General features: G+C 48.8%; 1 protein-coding gene across 1 annotated transcript in view; it reads left to right on the forward strand.

The window, feature by feature from the left end:
* The window catches only part of LOC142884005 (neural-cadherin-like), a 107,186-nt gene that overhangs the window by 53,512 nt on the left and 32,273 nt on the right, over window positions 1-21,401 (forward strand). The window contains exons 9-22 of the mRNA XM_076019399.1: window positions 197-365; window positions 823-993; window positions 1,354-1,526; window positions 6,262-6,429; window positions 7,345-7,594; window positions 8,197-8,324; window positions 8,710-8,896; window positions 10,561-10,704; window positions 12,255-12,538; window positions 12,988-14,596; window positions 15,370-15,463; window positions 16,304-16,488; window positions 17,464-17,693; window positions 18,683-18,960. Coding sequence (XP_075875514.1) covers window positions 197-365; window positions 823-993; window positions 1,354-1,526; window positions 6,262-6,429; window positions 7,345-7,594; window positions 8,197-8,324; window positions 8,710-8,896; window positions 10,561-10,704; window positions 12,255-12,538; window positions 12,988-14,596; window positions 15,370-15,463; window positions 16,304-16,488; window positions 17,464-17,693; window positions 18,683-18,960 — 4,070 coding nt within the window. The remainder of the gene's footprint in view (window positions 1-196; window positions 366-822; window positions 994-1,353; window positions 1,527-6,261; window positions 6,430-7,344; window positions 7,595-8,196; window positions 8,325-8,709; window positions 8,897-10,560; window positions 10,705-12,254; window positions 12,539-12,987; window positions 14,597-15,369; window positions 15,464-16,303; window positions 16,489-17,463; window positions 17,694-18,682; window positions 18,961-21,401) is intronic.

Below are 21,401 nucleotides of genomic sequence, written 5' to 3' on the forward strand. Positions count from 1 at the left end.
GGCGCGCTCTACGCCAAGCACCTCCCACTGTGTATGTAGTGACCTTCCCCTTAATGAGTTTATTTGCTTTGATCCCGGTTTTTTCCCCCTCACTAATGAAACATACTCGGATCCATACGCGGGATAATAACTCGGTGGATTTGCTCATCCTCCCCCCCCCTCCCTCTGCCTCCCTCCCGCCTTCTCTCCATTCCAGTGCCAGCAGTATCGCGAGCAGGCTTCGGTGCTGGAGAACCAGCCGACGGGGACTTTTGTGCTGCAAGTACACGCGGTGGATGCAGATGAGGGAGCCAATGGAAAAGTCAAATATGGCCTAATGCACAGAGACAGCGCCATGCCCGCCTTCAGAATCCATCCAGACACAGGTGGAGTGGTCACGGATTGTCGGGGCCGAGGCAGGACTCGGTCAGACAGCGCGGCTCAGGGTTTGAGACAGGCGGCGCTGGGTTTTCGCCGGCGGATTGACGTCTCCAAATTTGCCCGCTGCGGCCCGAGACTTTGCCTCGTTTAAATTTCCGGCCCAAAATGAGTTCTGCGCCCGATATTTTTTTAATCAATATTCTAAATTCTTTCACCCCGACAAAGTGGAGAACAAACACAGGAGCTGCCCTGAAGGCTTCACCTTGAGGGCTCTTCATATTATTCAGTTTAATCGCTCCGAAAAGGCCCCCCTGAAGGAACGCCCGATTCAACTGTTGTTTACTTCCTTCTTTCACATTAATGGATGGATGGACTCTAAAAAATGAGTGAAGTGGTTGGGGGGGTCGCAGAATGTATGGATGAATATGTATTCATGTGTGCGTATCCATTCTGCGCTCGCAGGAGTGATCGTGACAGCCCGGAGGTTCGACAGGGAGCGGCAGCGGGAATATTCAGTGACGGTGACGGCCACTGATTGGGCGGAGGAGCCACTTATCGGCATCTGTCAGCTCACCGTCCAGATCCTGGACCAGAATGATAATAGCCCCAAGTTTGAGAATCTGCGCTACGAATGTAAGTGGCGGCCGTGGACGTGATTTATGTTGCTTCAGTCGGTGGGAGAATATCCAATGCAATTACAGCGGCAACAGAAGAGGAATTACTTGGGAAATTTAGCGAGCGCCGAGTAGAAAAGTGGGTTTTTAATCATCATCATTTTATAGGGTGCAGTATTCTCCGTCTGTACTGTGCCTTTGTGTGCGTTCTGGGTTCCTAAGCCAGCTAGCTAAAGTATCCAAAATTGCACTAGTTTCACCTTTATGCGAGAACTTTGTCATGAAGTTGATCTTTGGATAACTTTCTGATAAAACAAAAACAAAAAAAAAAAAACACTTTCTATTTCCCCACTCTGTGTGCACCCCTTGTTTCGCGCAGACTTCTTGCGTGAGGACACGTTGGTGGGCACCAGTTTCCTGCGTGTGGCGGCGCACGACGACGACTTTGGCACCAACGCCGCCGTCACTTACTCCATGTCGCTGGAGCAGCCCGAGCACCTGCGGGTCAACCCCGTGACTGGATGGGTCTACGTGAACCAGCCCATATCGCAGGTCAGCGGGCGGTCACCAGTGGGCAACAAGCTCACCGTGCTGCGCACACGCGCACACACTTGATCGCACGAACTGCCTGCGGGTCTCTGCGGACAAATTAAATGAATAGGCTCCCACTAAAGTGCCTCTGTATGCATTCGCAATCTTGTGAGTGTGTGTGTGTGTGTGTGTGTGTGTGTGTGTGTGTGTGTGTGTGTGTGTGTGTGTGCGTGTGCGTGTGCGTGTGTGTGCGTGTGTGCGTGTGCATCAGCAGAGATGTCACATACGGAGAGACCACAGAGAACCAACATAGAAGGAGACTAATTAAAGCTAAACAAATAAATAAATAGACCTGAACAGCTCTCGGATTCCTGCGGTTAAATTTGACGTCCACTGTTCCGATCTTTTCACCAACACTACAGGCAGTCCTCCTGGTACAGACACACACCCACGCGCACACACACGCAAAATCCTCTAAACCTGAGTAACTCTCCAAAAGGAAGGCGCCGCTTTTAAGGAGCTAATCATCTTAAACCAATACTCTCAGCACATCTTTAATATTCCGGCTTTGATGTTGCAGATTCCAGACTTCTTTTTTTTTTTTTTTTTTTTTTTAAATTTTGATTTATCATCTGAGAACTTGATAAGGAGGCGTGCGGCTTTAAATGAGCTGTGTCTTTTGAAGACGTTCTATAAAACAATTAGGTTGCCTGAAGATTACGGGCGCGACTGGAAGGAGGAAGCTCAGCGACATGTTTGGGAAAAGTGCAACAAAGATTAGCTCTCTCACTCTCTCTCTCTCTCTCTGTCTCTCTGTCTCTCTCTCTCTCTCTCTCTCTCTGTCTCTCTCAATGGCCAGTTTGGAAGAGGCATCGGCAGGCAGTGGTTTTCAAAGTAAAGCGTAAACAAATCAGGGCTTGAGAAGTTGTCTTTTGTCATGTGTCGAACAGAGGGGTTCATTTAAATAGAGACGATGACATTGTTTTAGGCATTATTACTTGCTATTGTGTTCCCTTTTGATAACAGCTGCTTGTGAATTATCGCGTCTTTGATGCTGAGCGTATGCACCGCTTCATCTTGCTCTTTCCTGATAGGTTGGACCGTTTTTTGTTTTTTGTTTTTTTTTGGCGGGGTGGGGGGTGGGGGGGGTTGGTTCTCAAACACAGCGACGCACCAAGTTAGCCGTGTTCCTGCAATCGCTCCCACCTTCGGTTTTAATTCCGGAATGACACTCATGGCGCGAAATAACATTAACATCATCCGCCCCTAGTGAGACAGCTTTAGTTTCCTTGCCACCGTCTCAACTCGGGTTCGCTGTTGGCGGCAACGGCTGGGCTGTGAGAGCGCGAATAAGACTGCGAATAAACACATCAGTCAGTCAGTCGACGCACAAATGACCAATAGTGTTTGAAGGCGGCCCAGAGAAATGTCTTCCTGCAACAAGCTAATGCTTCTTGGGATGCAGCCGCTCAAATGCTTCTTTGAAATGATGTGTGAGACAGGCCGCAGCGGGTAAAAGCTCCAAGCGTGCGGTGGAGAAATATGACCCTGGCTACAATATATTTGGATTCATAATGGCCGGCAGCGAAGCTTAGCCAAGTATGAATCCCAGCCCCCTTTATTATGATTTTTTTTTCTCCCGACCCATGTACATCTATATGGAGGGATGGTCCCCTGGGTAATTTTCCAAAGGTCTTTAGTTTCAAGAGGTTTGAGGCTTCAAGAGATATATTGAGTCATAGCTTTAGCTCTTATACATTTTGTATGGATGGATACACTTCCATCTTTTTACCCTCCTCCTGTTTCCCCGTGTCACTCCTCAAATGTAAATTTTGTGCTTATGTTGAGGAATTTGATACAGCACCACAGAGCCATTTATCAGACATTTATTATTCAGGCGCACTTTTTCTTTTTTGGGTGCGCCGGTGTTAGAAGTCTCTCGAAATCCTGCTCCTGACCTCATGCAAAATTGAGATTGTTAAGCCCCAAACCTTGCAGAACAAAAGCCTCTGCATATTTAAAAAGGTGGTTTCAGGGGGAGGCGGAGCTTTTTGAATCCTCCCGCTTTCTTGACGCTGTAACCAAGACTGTAAGAGCTCCTCATTAAATGTTAAACGTTGCCGGGTTGTCTCCCACACTGCGCTACTTTGATTTCCCCGTCACAGTTTTTGATCAAAGTAAAAAAAACAGAGTTAAGGGCAAAGATCGGCAATTCCCCATCTTCGCAGTAGGCGCCACACAGAGCCGCTGGTTCAGCTTTTAGCGGGACATGAATGAAAGTGAGCAACAGATTAACGATATCGTGCATAAATTGACTCACCGCGCTGTCACGCCCACAAGTTCCCCTTTTTAGCTAGGTAGGTAGCTCCCCGCTGGTTTTATGGAGATGGGGGAGCAAGACAACCTGTTGTGTTATCGCTCAAGTAAAAACAAAAAGGGAGAAGAAATAGCAATCAGAAGCTTCTGCCACATCCAGGTGGAGCGTTTAGCTTTTCCGCTTCTGCTGCTGTGAGACATTAGCCACGTTTCGCCTCTATGTCGCCAAGGGCGTAGCGCTGTGTTGTTGAACAAAGCACTAATGAAGCATCCATGCTAATCTCATTAGCAGCAGCCATTGTTTTCAACTTGTGGTTGGTTCGGCCGTCTTGGATTTTTTTTTTTTTTTTTTTTTCCCACAGCGATTTGGAATCGTTCCCTCCCACCCACAGAGAGAAGCTAATTGGATCCGGAATCTGGCCGACATGTAAAATCTGCAAGATTGAGTTATTTGCAATCAATAAGTCTAAACACACGCTGGACTGGTTTGTTTACTAAAAAAAACAAAAAAAACAGCAGTTTTAATTTTTTTTTCTACCTCAAATCAAAGACAGTCGACGAGGAATTTTCTCTGAGGACTTGCCAACAAACATCCACTAACACTCTGGCTGCAACACGGATACAGAACATCACTCATGAGTGGGAATTTGAATATCTGGATTTGCCTGGATTTCTTTTTTTTTTTTTATCACGCACACGCACACGCACACACACACACACACTGGTCCATGCCTTGCTAAAGCAGTCAGCCAAACTCTGCCGTTGTCTAATTAGTGTGGACTCTACAAGGAGGAGGTTTAATCCCCTGCTGTGTTTGAGACCCCCCAAAAACCCTCTCTAAGGACCCTTTAGGATTCTTTGACCAAACTTTGAGAAACACAGCCTTGAGACATTTCATCACGCCGCGTCGTCGGAGTGAAACCCTCCTGTACAGCCATGCAAAGTGAAGCATATTAAAGAGCTTGTGACCACGTCCGGGGTATTTTACAGCTATTTTCTGGTTCAGATCTGCCGCCGTTGTTGCAAATTTAATTTTAAGCCACCACTGGATGTTAGCACAGTGAGCCAATCGTTTTTTTTTTATAAAATCATTTATTATAAAAGCAGCAGCTGCTGGGCCCGCATTAGCTTCACAGATTGCAATCTCTGTCCACTGTTATAAAGCATTGAGGGGGAAAAGAGTTGTACTTGTTCACAAACGCTAATTGGATTGTCCCAGGAGGAGAAAATGTAATTCTGAGGTTAAGTGTGATTTCTTTTCATCTGGCTACTGCGGTACAATAGAGGAGTCGCTAAGCCATGCTTGACAATAATAGAATAATGAAGCTGATAGTTAAATTGTTCCAGCCCAACAAATGAACTCTTATTTGAGCAGTTTTTCCATTAAGAAAAAGATTTACTCGAAGCTTGCTAAATATTTTTTCTCTCTAGGTGAAAAGAAAAGTGTGGGATGTCGGTGAAATTGCATATATATGTATGTATATATATATATATATATATATATATATGTATATACATATATATATATATATATATATATATATATATACATGTGTATATATATATATATATATATATATATATATATATACATATATATATATATATATATATATATATGTATACATGTATATACACATACATACATACATACATACATACACATACACCCTCTGACTTGTGGCTCTGATTTATCATAGAAGCTGTTCTGTTTATAAAACTTTATCAAATAAACACAACTTAACCTTACCTTTAAATAAACTCGTTCATGAATGTCTGAATGATGAAACACTTCTCTTTGCCATATTTACTTATAAAAAAAAAGAGCACGTATATTACGGCTGCATAAATGTTTTGTAAGGCTGACACTGCTGCCTCCTTTTTTTCTTTTTAATTAAGCGACTTCCTCATTGGAGTTCGTACAAAGTTAACGTTCAGGCAGGAACTGGAAGTCATTATTGCCAGTCAGCTGATCCTTAGCTGATCTGCCTGATAATGGGGAAGTCTTTTCAAACCTCAGCACTGCACCGACTGGCTGGATTTCATCTGCCTACACAGAGTGAAAATTTGTCCAATTTCAGCAGGATGATGCTTTTTGTGTAATGATTTTCTTTCCCCCCCGGTGCCCATTAGCTGTGGGAACACACAGAATATTTACCACATATAGTGTGCTTCAATAGCGGATTGAATGACTGGCTGTGCTTTAGAGCTACTTTTAGCTTGCTCTCAACTGTAAATGCATGGCCCAGACGTGTCTGAGTCATGCTTTTCCTTTTCAATACGACAATGTGGGAACACTTTCAGCCATATATCGGTGCGACCTTTTACATTATCTTCCAGATGTTCAATCATTTCCTCGCGGAAAAAACAAAACAAAACCCGGAGCCGTACGCTAAGATGGCGGTTTTTAAAAGGGCCGACTGGTTTCGACTGTTCGCAGAGAACCTACATCACCCGTGAGGTCATAGCGACGGACGGCGGGAACAGGAGCACCTCGGTGGAGCTGGCGGTCACCATCACCAACGTGAAGAACCAGCCGCCCGAGTGGGAGAAGGAGAGCTACAGCGTCGTCGTGCCGGAGAACACGGCCAGGGACACGCCCATAGTGGTGAGTTGTTGCTTCCAACTTTGTTCCTGTTCGCCGTATCCGAGGCAAAGCTCGGCTCTTTGTCTGTCTGCAGCCGCTTTGATTTGCCGTAATTAGATTGGATGATTGCGCGCTTGCTCGCACGTCTCCTCTTAGTCACGGTGTTGTTTAGACTCTTTGTCTCTCCCCCCCCCCTGTCACGCCCAAAACACACTTTTTCCCTTTCGTCAGTGGGTTGAAATATCCGCGATGCGTGTTTTAATTTGAGGCCGTAAGTGAGAAGAAGCTGACACTAAATTGCTTGTGCTTAGCAAGTGTAATGTCTCCAGGCTTATTACGTCCCATCAAAATGTCATCTCTGCTCGCGCTGTAATGTAGAAAAAGCGTAGCTGTCAATGTGTAGGGCTGGTTGATTCAGGTCTGCACGGGGGGATTCACTTTAAGTTCAGGCTTATTTCAAGGCTTAAGACAACAGCGAGGGACTCTGAACTGCCGGCACTTAATCGATCATTCTAAAGGTTTGCCCGAGTTTACCCAACTTTTAATGCAACTTGTGCTATAATCACTGGGGGAGTCCCTCCTATTAAATTGAGTGTATTCCGCATTAAAACTAGGATTCAAAATGGTCGGAGACAAAAAAAAAAAAAAAAGCATGTGATGTACTTACATTCCGCAACGTTTCCCACTGTAGCAAATATCCGCTGTGAAGTGGGAGTCCACAGAAAAGCAAGAAAATGAAAATGTTTTTGTCGTGGAGCAGCTTTCGTTTATTGACTGTTATGTTATGTACTAGCTCTTCCTCTTTGAGGACCACTGCACGAAAGGCAAGCCTGGTTTTGGGCTGCACGTTTAGCATTGCGAGCACTGTGGGAAACCTTTAGAACCCGATGGGAAACTACTGTACGTCGCTGTCGTCAACTTCTGTCATCCCTCCAGACAATCAAGGCGACCTCCCAGCTGGGCGACCCCAGGGTGACCTACAACCTGGAGGACGGCATGGTGCCCGAGACCAACATGCCCGTCCGTTTCTACCTCTCCCCGAACCGCGAGGACGGCTCGGCGTCCATTCTGGTGTCCGAGCCGCTGGACTACGAGACCACTGCCTTCTTCTACCTTCGGGTTCGAGCGCAGAACGTGGCGGCGGTGCCCCTCGCCGCCTTCACCACCGTTTATATCAACGTCACAGGTGGGGTTTCTGCTGCCCGTTCAAACTGCCTCTTCTGCTCTTTAATGTGTTTCCTTGACACAACCATACAGGGAATATTTTAGCAATCTCTCGGTTATGTGTGTATATTTTTAAAGCGCTTGTTTACACTGTAATGTGTTCGGCAAACGCAATGTGAAATGACTCTCACTGTATGTTCTGGACAATTGAATTAAAATGCCACAACAAATTAAATGGAATACGCTCCACAGTTTGGGCTAGACTCAGGCGCCTTGTTGTGTTAATATAATATAATATAATATATGTGTTGAACAGAGAACTAATTACTTTGTCTGACGTATGAAAAGCCCAGTGGCCTCTATAGAGGCATCACTTAATTATCTTCAACTGCATGTTCAACTGGTGCTTCCACGCCGAGATCCTCAAGCTAAATGAGCTGTTTTGTTTTCTCCCCCCCCCCCCTCTGTTTAGAAAATCAAACCACTAAATCTTTAATGCGCACAGAGTTAGTGAGACTCCCGACTTTAGGACGGAGAAATTTATGACCTAATTACTGTCTGGAAATGGACTTGCTATCAATTGCTGCTAAATCCCTCCTTCCCCTTCCCCGATCCTCTCCCAAGACGTCAACGACAACGTGCCGTTTTTCACCTCCTCCATCTACGAGGCCTCGGTGACGGAAGGGGCGCAGATCGGGACGTCGGTTCTCCAAGTGTCTGCCCACGACAAAGATCTGGGGCTCAACGGAGAGGTTGGTGGTTATTTTGTTGTCTGCGCCGGCGCCGGTCGGGAGCGACGCGAGCACATGTCACTCCGGGAGAAGAATTGTGTCGCGTCGCATCACAGTCCCGCCTGCCGCGCCGACTTCAGTGGCAGAGTTGTCAAAGCGCTGTCAGGTGGTCCTGGGATCTTTAGCACGGCGCGCGCGTGTCTGACTGTGACAAGGTCGCTGTGATAAAGTATTGATCTGATGTTGACTGAAACGAAAACAGACTGCGGTAATACGACGGGGAATATCTGCCATTTTCAGCCACGTGTTTTTTTTTCTTTTCTATTCTTGCTATTTCTGGGAATAATTGCTTGAGGAAACGTTGTCTTTTTTTTTTTTTCTTCCTGAATTTCCCCGGGACTTGCAGATCACCTACTCGCTGCTAAGTGACAGCAGCGGAGACCACAGTCTGTTCCGGATTGACCCGCAGCTGGGGATCATACACACGGAAGCGGTGTTCGACCGGGAGGCTCGGAGCTCCTATTTGCTGGAGGTTCAGTCTGAAGATGGACAGGAGTCGGCGCGACCTGGCAAAAACAAGCAGCCCAACTCAGGTCAGGGAGGTCGTCGACCTCATTAGATCCACATCATGTTTCATGCCAATAAGGAGGGATGCAATTATATAAAAAAAACATGCCCTCTTTGTCTTCTTCCGGTGAGAGCGACTGGAGGAAGTGCAATCAGATGGGATTTTTATTTCATTATTATTTCCCCCGAGCTGCTCAAAAATCATTATCTCAGGACAAAGATGTGAACTATGGAGGAAATAATAATAGTGCAGTTTGAAGGGATGCCAGCTAACTTTGAGGCGACCTCTGCTCTGCTGCCGCGTCCCATTGGTAAAGACGCGGTGCTGCTATTCCCCCTACGAGCCCACGGGCTAAAACCGAAAACCCATCTGTGAGGAGCCGTCTCTCTGTGTGCGCTGTGTTTTAAACAGACTGCACTGGCATGACATTACATTCATTTACACCTTTGGGACTGACTTAATGAATCTTAATTTGATTTATTCCACAGCCATGACCAGACAGCCTCCACTCTCCTCCAAGTAGAGCGAGCTCCAGAAGTCTCTGTTACTCACTTTTTCACCTCATTTCGTTTTCTTTATTATTTTGTGTCAGACGCTTTCTCTCTCTCTCTCTCTCTCTCTCTCTCTCTCTCTCTCTCTCTCTCTACTCCCACTCTTTGTTTCTGTGATTCAATATTTGTTTGTTTGCCGTATTCTCCCAGTGACATTTTGTCAGCCCCTCAAACCCCCAGCCTGTGTGCGGAGTGAAGTAATGTGACTTTAGTATTCAGCAGCAGGTCTTTTGCAAATGTTTGCAAAGGGAGGTATTAGTGGTAAAGGTGATGTTTTGGAGCGGTAAAGCCGTCTCTCCCGAGTTGCCGGGGCTGCTTAGCATTTGCAATGAGTCTTAGCCGTGTCTCGCGCCACGAATCTCCCACTTCCAGAAGGGCTCATCTCCTTTGCAAACATTACCTGCCTCGCCGCGTCACCACCGCTGGGACGAGCGGAGGGAGGGAGGAGGCAAGTAGGAGGAGGAGGTACAAGTTGGGGAAATAACGCCCAACACCCGCCGACCCTCGTCAAGTCGGCTGCAGCCGCGCTCGCGCCGACAGTGTCATCCGTGTATTGTGTGAGCAGATAATCTGCTCCATCCAACTATAGGAGAAAAAACAAAACAAAGAATGGGCGTAATGAGGATGGCACGGGAACACAACTGAACACTTGTCATCTTATAAATATTTAACCATCCCCAGAGGAGCGTTGTTTTTTTTGTTTTTTTTTTATCAAGACTCCACAAAAGAAAACCGAGCGTTGAGGAGGTTCAGCCCCATTACTGTTACTCTTTCTCTTGTAAGCAGTTCCTCCTGCTGAAACAATAAACGCCTTGGCAAAATGAATAATTTATGCAATCTACTGCACATTTTTGCAAGAACTGTTTTTTTTTTTCCCCTCCAATTTTTTGCCCAGCTTTCAGTGTCAATGAGGCACATTGTGTTGGGTTAAGTGCCTCTTTCCCAACTAAACAGTTGACAGTGAATTGTGGAATCAATAAACAGATGGAGGGAGGATTCGCTCGGCGCAGCGTAAGGCTGAAGTGTGTGTGTGTGTGTGTGTGTGTGTGTGTGTGTGTGTGTGTGTGTGTGTGTGTTATGCGCGAGTGCGAGTGCGCACTGTGTCATTTAATCTTGTCCCGCGCTGTCATTCCTGCAGACACAGCGTATGTGAGGGTTTTCATCAGCGACGTCAACGACAACAAGCCGGTCTTCGCTCAGCGCCTGTATGAAGTCGGCGTGGACGAGAATGCAGATGTGGGCCTGACTGTTGTCACCGTTAGCGCCAATGACGAGGATGAAGGTACTGCTTGATGAGGCAGCCGACTCGGGAGGTCCCGCGCAAAATTCCACTGATGAGGCTTCCTAGAAATAAAGTTGAGAGGAGCCAGACGTGCGGAACGTTCTGAAAAGTTTGTGCGAGTCCCTTTGAAACATCACAGCAGTTTCCAGGTTTTGTTTCTTTCTTGCCAGGCTCTTTTTTTTTTTTTTTTCCTTCTTCCTCAAAATAACAGAAATATTCCCATCAGTATTGGCCCGTCAGTCTGCTCGCCAGTGGTTCGCCGCTTGCCAAGTATGCACCTTTTCCTTTTGGCAAGATGGCCAGCCTTTCTTTCAATTTGCGTAAAACTGACCCTGGGGGGGGGGGGGGGGGGGGGGGTTTTCTCTTGCTTTTTTTCCTGCCCGTTTTTCCTCCCAATCTGGCCTGCGCCTTTGCTTCAATCATGTGCTGTGCTGGATTTAGACAGAGCCATTTGAGAGCTGGTAATGCACTGCAGCACATATGTTCCAAAAAGAGTGACACGCTCCCACACAGTAGGTGGGAGGGATTTAACCAATCAAGCAGTTGCTCATCCTCTGTACAGCGCTAGCCTGCGATCCTTTTATCAGGCATGTTTAGGTCCGTTAATCAAGTATTTATGGCGAGCGGGGGCGCGGCTTAGGCCAGGCTGCGGCACTAATGATGAATAGCCGCGCTTTAGCGGCAATCCCCGACATTAAAGTTGCAATACTATTATTGCACTTGCGTCTGAGTGGCTCTGTTCAATCTGTCTTGTTTAAAAAAACTCCACCCCGGAGCTCGGCTGTTATAAGCTCGCCAGATCCCTGCGGGAGGCAGCGGGGGAGGGGGGACGCAAGGAGGGGGCGGGGGGCACTTTGTCAGCCGTGGCTGTGTTAATAGTGAAGATTAGTGTATTTACATGGGATTGCAGCGTCTATAAACCAACCAACAGGATGATTGAAGGCAAAGACTGTTCATTCCAGGAGATTTATTTTATCTGTTTTAAAGAGGGTGGTGTCCACAGAGAGACGGTAGATAAGTTTAGATATAGACTTCTCCCTGACTGAGCAACACAGCTTCCAACCTTCTCTCAGCCCTAAAAAGGAAAATAAAAGAAGAAGAAAAGGAAATAATTCCCCAAAGGCTACAAGCAAGAAGTGCTTTACAGTACGCTGCTTTTGGCCCTTGTGCTCCGCTTCTCCCTTTTCCTGCAACTCCTTTCTTAATTAGTATCTGATTAAAGCCGGGGAAACGATGTACAAACTTTCCACTTAATTAAGTAATCAAAACAAGAAAGGGATAGTTGAAAACTTACTAATGCGCGGGCCTCGAAGGAAATGAGGTGGAGCACCCTCGTGGTTACTCTCTTCTGTCGGCGGCGGAACGGTAGCGCCGCGGCCCAGAGCGAGCCAAGCGGCCGGTGGGACATTGGAGGAAATCTCCCAAAATACAACTGCGCTTGTTTCAGACCTCCAGATTTCTGTGACCTTTTGCCATGGTACCGTTTTTAATTAACTTAATCTGCGCCTCCGTGTTCTGTGTCCACGCCCCCTCCTCACTCCCTGCCACAGGAGCAAACGCTAAGCTGCGCTACCAGATCACGTCCGGCAATAAAGGCGGCGTCTTCGACATCGAGCCCGAGGTGGGGACAATCTTTATCGCCCAGCCGCTGGACTACGAGCAGCAGAAGCGATACAAGCTCCTGGTGCTGGCCTCGGACGGGAAGTGGGAGGACTACGCGGCCGTGGTGGTGACCGTGGTCAACAAGAACGACGAGGCGCCGGTGTTCTCCATGAACGAGTACTACGGATCCGTGACGGAGGAGCTCGACGGGTCGCCTGTGTTTGTGCTACAGGTGAGAGGTTCGACACGACGACTCCGCAGGCCTGCAATTACCTCTTTCAGCATTTCATTTCATCCAGTCCGAAGGTGCTCCCACGGGTGTGTGGATTTGCTTGTTTACACTTCCTCAAGGTATCATGTTATTTGTCCGTATCCGCACATGCTCTGATCGTTAAACTCTAGCCGTGAGGGGGATCGTGTGCCAGGGAAGACTCGGCACTGAGATTCGTCAGATCACACGGGCCCAGATGTGAGAGGCATTCCTGATCAGAGCTCATTGCTTTAATTGAGGCGGTCAGGGAAAAGTGCGCGCGCTTAAATAGGCTGTCAAAAAAAATATCCAACAGCAAGGAGGAGCGTGTCTGACAGCTATGGAGAGATGAGAGGAAGCAGGAAGTTGGCGGTTTGGCTCCGAGGGATGAAAGTTGCGTTTTTCTCAAGGAGCCGTCTTCATCCCTGCAGGTGACGGCCACCGACCCGGACAAAGACGCCGACCAGGGCGCCATACGATACTCCATCCACGGCCAGGGGGCGGAGACGCACTTTGTCATCAATGACATGACTGGCGAGATGTACGCCCAGCGCACAATGGACAGGGAGGAGCGGGCCGTCTGGCGCTTCGTGGTCATGGCCACGGACGAGGAGGGCGAAGGCCTGACGGGCTTCACCGACGTCATCATCAACGTGTGGGACATCAACGACAACGCGCCCGCCTTCGCCTGCGGGCCCGACAACTGCCACAGCAGTGTGGCCGAGAACTCCCCCGCTGGCACGTTCGTGTCGGAGATGATGGCGGTGGACCTGGACGATGCGGCCGTGGGCCAGAACGCCATCCTCGCCTACCGCATCACCCGGAACGCGCTGAGCACCAACAGGCAGGAGCTTTTCACCATTGACTCGAGCACCGGCACCGTGTCGGTGGCGGCCGAGGGTTTGGACCGGGAGGTGGCCGACCGCCACCACGTGGTGGTAGAGGCCCGGGATGGCGGCGGCATGACGGGCACGGCCACTGTCACCGTTGTGGTCACGGACGTCAACGACCACGTTCCAAAGTTCGTCGAGGACCGGTGCGGCGCCCGGGTGCCCGAGAGCGCTGGCGAGGACGCTCCCGTTCTGGAGCTGAGGGCCGTCGACCCTGACGCCGGCGCCTTCGGTCAGCTGACCTTCAGCGTGGTCGCTGGGGACCCCGAGCAGCAGTTCTACATGGTGAGCCACAGGCAGCAGCAGGCGGGCACCCTGCGACTGAAGAGGAAGATGGACTTTGAGAACCCGGCAGAGCAGTGGTTCAACCTCACCGTCAAGGTGGAGGACTCGGACTTCTCCAGCCTCATCCAGTGCCTGGTGCAGGTGGAGGACGAGAACGACAACGCCCCTGCGTTCTCACCCACCTCCCTCTTTCTGCCACCGCTGCCCGAGGACACGGCGGTGGGCACCAGCGTGGTCCAAGTGGTGGCCAACGATTCCGACTCGGGCCCAAACGGGGAAGTTCTGTACAGCGTTCTGCCCGAATCCGACCCGCACGGGCATTTTGCGGTGAGCCGGGCTGGCGTGGTGACGGTGGCCCGGCCCCTGGATAGGGAAACGGTTGCTGGTTACGAGCTGGTCGTTGTGGCGACAGATAGAGGCTCCCCAGCGCTGAGCGGCAGCGTCACCATCAGCTTCCGACTGCTGGACGTCAATGACAACGGGCCCGAGCTGGAGGCGCCTTACGCACCGCTGCTGTGGGAGAACGGCCCGGCGCCGCAGGTAGTCTGGCTCAACGGCAGCTCGTCGCTGCTCCACGTGGTGGACCGGGACTCGCCGGAGCACGGGCCACCGTTTACCCTCTCCCTGCCGCCGCTCTACAACGACGACTTCCACCTGCAGGACCACGGCAACGGCTCGGCCACGCTCACCTCCCTGCGGCGCTTCGACCGGGAGCGGCAGGGCCTCTTCCGCTTGCCCGTGGTCGCCAGCGACAGCGGCCACCCGCCCAGGACGTCCACCAGCGTGCTCACCATCACCATTGGCGACCTGAACGACAACGCTCACCAGGCGGGAGAGAAGGACGTGTACGTGCATGGCCGCAAGGGTGAGTCGCTCGTTCGGGGGGAGGGGGTGGGGGGAGGTGGGGGGGGGGGGTTCATTTTGCTCTCCACACACACAGTTCCTGACTTCAGGCGGTGCTTGAATGAAACGGCCGAGAAAGCCTTCACTTTCATACCTGCTCCACCGTAGTCTGGAATTCATAATTGCGCTCCAGACCTTTTTTACATTCCGACAGCGTTGCATTGTGGTAATACCATTGTTAAATCCCCCTTCCAAGCCCGTGGCACATTGCTCCCTCGCCAACCCTCTGCCTTGAGCTCGTCCATAAATCACATTTTGATAGCGATCATGATTCTTCCCTTTTTCTTTTCTCAGTTTGTGCCCGCCTCCGTGTTTGTTGAATATTTTCGGCAAGGTAGCTTGATCACGCCTCTCAACCGAACGGCAGCTTTGGTAATTGTGAAAAACAAGGAGCGCCGCGTCCCTTCACCCAGGCGGCCATTGTTTACCCAGCTGCAGGGCTCCGCCATTGCAGGTCGATAATAACATAATCCACACTGAGATAGCTCCTGCTTCCTTAAGCTCCACGCTCTCTGAAGTGGAGCACCGAGAGAGCCTATTCATTCCAGCAGTGGGCCTCCACCAGTTACGAGCATAATAAGTAGAACAGAACACAAGAATGCAAGATAAGGAGAAGAGGGGGACAAAAAGATAACTGTTGGCATCAGCAGATTCAGTCCAGACGAAAGTAATGTGCGGGCGTGTGCGTGTGTTATGTGTTGTGTGTGTGTGTGTGTGCGTGCTTGCCTCAAACAGGAAGGATGGCGAACGCTGCTCTGGGGAAGGTATATGCCCCAGATCCTGATGACTGGGACAACAAGACCTACACTCTGGAGACGAGTGCGGCCAAGTAAGAGCTCCCTGTTAAACATGTATATAGCGTCGTCTTTCCTATTCCTTTGCTTTTTGGCCCACTGGAAAACGTGCTGATCTCAAAAATGTGCACATCTGCAAGTGCCAAGGCGAGGCAGAAGCGGCAGAAGTGCCAAGTGTGAAAAATGAAAGAGGACGAGGACCGTGTTTCTCCCACCATAGGCCTGATCCTTTCCCCGACCCGGAATATGCCCGAGAGGCACATCTCCTCATCTTTGATCCATTTCCTGGGCCTGTAATATCAGCCTGTACTTTCCAAAGGAAACCTAATCAGGCCTGTCAACAGTGATGGCCATTTTGGAAAATGCAATCAGGTTTAATCTAACTAAGTGATCTCCACTCACCTGGATGGTGTTTCGGTGGACGTAACGAGCAAAAGTCTGGCTGTCTGTCTCCGTCGGGGAACTTGTGTTGCCGCTCGGCAGCAGTTTTGCCCGCAAGATCAGATTAGAAATACCAATTGAATTTTTTTTTGTTTTGTTTTGTTTTATTCATGTAACGAATTCCAACAGTTACCATGACAACCATCAAGCTGTGTAGGAGCCAAAGAATTTGCTGCTTTATTCATCTCGGTGTTATTTCTTTCCTATTTGTTCCGTTGCAAAGTGTATTTTGATCCAGTTACTGCAGTTGCTAACCGAAGCACTTTGTCCAGTGTGTTTACCCCTTCTCTTTGTCAAGTCCAAACTTTTGTTTTTTGGCCTAACTCAACCAAGTTCCATACCAAAAAAAAAAAGGGGGCCTGTTTGTCGGCCCCTGTATTGTCACTCCGCCAGACTCCCTTTCTCCTGCTTAATAGCTTCCGTGCTCTCCTCAGATACTTCAGTGTGAATCAGAGCTCGGGGGAGCTGACCCTGCGACAGGACACTCCGCCGGGCAGCTACTGGCTGCGGGTCGGCGTATCTGATGGGGTCTGGCCCGATGTGATCTCTGGGGTCAGAGTTCACGTCAGGGATCTGGAAGAAAAGGCCATCCTGACGTCTGCCTCGCTGCGTCTGACCGGTAACGTTTAACACCCAACTCACAGCTGGCAGCTCGAGCTCTTAGTTAATTTTCCACGAGTGACCGGCAGCTGCCGGGACTCGGGCTCGACTCGAACCCCGTGAACCGCGACGCAAAATGATGTCAAGTGAAGCAGTTTGTTCGTCGACACCACACGTAAAAAGGCGGGCTCTTTGTCCGTCCACCCGCCCCCGCCCCCCCCACCGCTGCCGCCACTTAATTCCTTTGTGCGGCTGATGTCGGAAGAAACTGCGTCTGCCACAAGACTTAAGTGGCACTTTTTATTCTCTGACTGTCAGAATGTCAATCCAGTTAGTGCTGAAATAATAGGCTGCCAGGCAAAATAATAAAGAAAAAAATACATTTGCATTACTTGATATTTCAGACACAGTAAAAACAAGCACACGGGGCTTCTTAATAGTTTCCTTCTTGATATTTTATTTTAACACTTAGAGGTTTGCATGACGTTTTTTTTTTTTTCCCCCTCCCCTCGTCCATCTTCCACAGCTAATCAGAACTAGAAAGGTCAATTTGGAAGTATCTGGTAAAGTCCTTGACATTTCAAAAGCCATTCAGCCAACACAGTCAAACATTTTTATGGATGCCTCTGACTCCCAGTCATTATCATTTTGGGAGATTAAAGATGACTGCTCTCAGTCTCTGGGTTGTATGAGGTGGCGGCACAACTGAGAATCAATCGTCTTCTATTTTAGAAGGCAATTTTTCAAGAGACCGTCACCCTTTCTTCTCTGGAAAAAAACACTAACAAATGATTTTACCTATTGCCTGGCTGCATCGCAACTTTCATTTCACTTTCTTTGAGGGGGCTGATACACACACGGAGAGCTGATTCCTGAGCGAGTGCGGGAAAAACAAGAGCGGGAACGCGTTCGACTTTGATCACTTCTGTTAGTTGTCGCCGACAATCAGCCAAATCTCATTGCACAAGCGGCCCGCTCTCCTTGTCTCCCGTAGGCAGTACAGCGGGAGAGTTTATCGACTCGCGCGCTGAGGGGAAGAGTCGGCTGGAGACGTTGTGGGACTTCCTGTCTGCGTTCCTGTCCGTCAGGACGAGCAGCGTCAACATTTTCGGCATCGCCGACCGCGGGGAGAGGACGGTGGACGTCCATTTCTACGTGCTAACCGATAACGGCTACATGCGCCCGGAGAAGCTGCACGCTGTCCTCTCCGCACATAAAAAGGAGGTATGTGAGCCATCAAGTGTGCGAGATAGCGATCGCTGCTCATCTATCAAGTGATACACTTGGGAGCTTGAGGGGGAGAGATAACGCCGTTTTATCTGCCCTGTTATTTTCACTACAACTTTCTGTCTATTTGCTGGCCGGCCCTGTCATGTCTCTTTGTCTCCGCCATTAATATCGCCACGTTATCTCTCCTCCCTCAAATTGCTTCCCTTTGCTGGGACGCCGTCCCATTTCGATTGCGCCGTCATTCCTGGTTAACGACTTCCTGCTTTAATGACAGCCAGTTATAGAATATTAAGAGTGTTTATGTAAATCGCGCATCGTCGACATGTGATCAGTGGACAGTGTTTTATTATACGCAATGTCATGTAATTTAATTACAAAATAAAGATAAATGTAATCAGTTGCATTACTTGAAAAATGTCTAATTCAATGACAGTCACTTGTGGAATTATTCATGATTACAATTTTAATAACATCTGAAAAAATTCAATGAAAAAAAATACATTTTCAATGGGCCTCATTGAGTGCTAAACGTAATGTTAAATGGTTGGTGGAGCATTCATATCTTTGCAGAAATGTGATTAATTTTGCTGATTTAAAAAATACGTTATGCTGCCCTGATTTTGTATCTCAGAATGATGTCGCAGTAAGAAGAGGTACTGAAGTTTGACCTTGTTTTGAATGTTATTTTTGTCGTTGTTTTGACTACTGCTGAAAGCTTAACACTGTCATGTCTAAACAGTCGAGAACATTTATTCAAAATTCAGTAAAGTAATCACAATTTAATCCAATGCAATTGGTAATTGAAATACTGTAGTTGCACTTCCATTGCATTTTCAATGGAGTAACTTGTAATTGTAACCGATTACATTTTCAAAGTGATCTTCGCAACGCCGTCGGTGGGGTGACAGAATCTTGCACTCTCCACTGTGGCACTAAACATCTTTCCCTGACAGCCCTCCATCTTTTCTCCCCCTACCTTGAAGCTCCAGACGCAGCTGCGCCTGAATGTGAGCCAGGTGCAGGTGGACGAGTGCACGCGCACCGACTGCAAGAGGTCGGGCGGCTGCTACACGCAGCTGAGCGTCGGCGACGCGCCGACCCTGGTGGACTCGGGCGCTCTGTCCCTGGTGTCGGTGGAGGTGACGTCCTCGGCGGTGTGCGGCTGCGCCGCCAGGGAGCTCGGCCACCACGTGTGCTCCTCCTACCCCACCAACCCCTGCCTGAACGGAGGGACCTGCATCGACACGCACAATGGCTACAGGTGAGACGCACGTCTGCAGGCAGGCAGTGGGCGCAGCTGAGAGGCTGAGAAACAAAATAGAAAAAAGGCCAGGGGGGGGGGGGTGGGTGAGGGGTTGCACTAGCTGCAAGACTTCTTTTTTTTTTTTTACCTTGACATGTTAACTGGACAGAATAGTGCACATGTACTACCTTCAGGGCTGAAACTGCGACACCGGTTCATTTCATGCAGTCCACGCTAGCTTGAAAGGTGCAAGATTGGATTCAAATTAAAGTCTGTGCTGCCATAAAGTGTTCTTCGACCATGAAGTACTGCAGTGTAGTAGTAGTAGTATTTCTCCCAATGCAATTAGAATCTGTCACTCACAGAGTAGTAAACATACTTGTTTGTTTGTGATAGTTCACTGGGAAACTCATACATGCATTAATTCAGAATAATCCATGTACATTAACTTTATGAAGAATAATGTCCTCATATATTTTTTCACATTTATGCAAATGCTTAAAACTAACTTAAACAAATAATGTGTAATTCCGTAATTCCGAGACTAACTTTACTTCACATCATAGAGCCATTACATTGATTCACTCTGATTGCAACCACACTGCTCAATGAGTCACAATGACTGAACAAAACAAGCCAAGCATTCGAAAGAAAAAAAAAAAAAAGTCTCTCCAATTGAAGAAAAGCCTCCTTCACCTGCGACTCGACCCTCGCCGTTATCTTCAGCTTCTCGGCTTGTGTGTTGAGATGAATGCAGATTGGAAAGCCTGCTGCTTTCTGATTTAAGGGCACTTGTGCTTCACATGTGATGTAACAACTGGTGGCACCTTGTCAAGATTATTAAGCAACAATCTCTCTGACTTAACTTTGCTGGATATAAATGTGTTAGTCTATAGCGCACTAAGCCGGTCGGTATATAACAAACACGGTCCGTGTACCAAAGTCATGGCTCAGCGCTCAACATATAAGCTCCTAATACTGATTAATATTTTTAGTCAATAATAAAGAGGCAGAGCATACGTGGGTTCCCCCGTGTTGGCCTGTGACAGAAGAAAAGGCACATATTTCATTCCATGCGCGCACTAATGCCCAGATTAAATAAATATAGGGCAAAGGGATTAGCACAACTCTGCCCCCCCTCTGTGCTCACAACTTCTCAAAATCTCATTTAATGCCATTTACATGAGCAGGCAAGTTGGCCAAATGCATTCTCTGCTGGGAGAGGATAGAACACAACTCCACTTTTATCTTTTTAAATTGTCTCGACGGCGGATGATCCGCACTCAGCAGGAAAAGCCCCCCCCCCAACCCACCACCACCACCACCACCACTCCCTACCCCGTGCTCGGCAACACCACTATCTCCACCGCATGTTCTGTTTGTGCCATCGCATGTGGTAACGAGGCGACAACAAAGAATCCATCCTTCATATTTATTCACTTCAGTCTGCCGCGGTAGGAGCCCTAACAGGCCTCGTCCAGTCAGCCGCTGATCAGATATTGCCAGTCAGACGTGAGAGGAAATACCACCCCGCCCATCTCAGGGGTTTGAATTTGCGTCGCTCGGCGGAGCCACATCAAACAGAGCGCTGGAGTCTTTCTCCGAGTGGTGTGCGCATACGCATGCATACATGCATGCATGCTTGCATGCGTGCGGCCACACTTCTTCTTTCTTTCTTTTTTTTTTTTTTTTACGTGCCCGTCTTATGGATCAGTATTCCTGACATGCGTTGGCCCTCTGCAGAATAAACAGTGGTGCACCGAGCCCCTAGCAGCCTCGGTGCACACAGCTTTCCTCAGACACTGCATGAAAATAGATGGCTTTGACATTATCAGCAAAGCCAGCTTGTCTCACACGCCTGCAGTGGAGGGGGACAGGATGAGATCAACCGGCCCCTTCTGTCCACGCCACTGCAGTGATACATACACCCAGTTTGGTTCCACCTTTGCATTCATCCCCTCGCTTTGCGTTAACTCGCGTAAATAACGGACAGCCCAGCACACACACACACACACACACACACACGCACACACACACACACACACACACACACACCACTCCTTCATTCCATTCCGAACGCTCGAGCTCCAAATTACATTTATAACTACAAGAAGCAAGTGATTTGCGCGGATTACGAACGCAGGGAGAGGAAGTGGAGGAAGTCAAGGAAACCAGCGGCAGAGTCCGGGTGCGAGGGGGAAAGTGAGCGAAATGGAATTAATTATCTCCTAACAACGCAGATGTGAGGTGTCAAGGAGGAGGATTCTGCGAGGTGCTGCGGCCGTGACGGAGGGGGGGGGGAGCGCTGGCCGGAGCGACGCCGCCGCGCTAGCGGCTTAATTGATGCAAAGTCAAGCCGAAAATTCGCGTCTTGGCGGCTAATGCTAACAATTGATTGATGAAGCGATTCCCGGTTTGAGGGCGGACACAGTGCCACTGCCGCCTTAATGGAAAACCAA

Source organism: Nelusetta ayraudi, unplaced genomic scaffold (assembly GCF_046127955.1).
Source record: "Nelusetta ayraudi isolate G7.1 ecotype Tasmania unplaced genomic scaffold, CSIRO-AGI_Nayr_v1 ptg000009l, whole genome shotgun sequence".
Classification (NCBI taxonomy): Eukaryota; Metazoa; Chordata; class Actinopteri; order Tetraodontiformes; family Monacanthidae; genus Nelusetta; species Nelusetta ayraudi.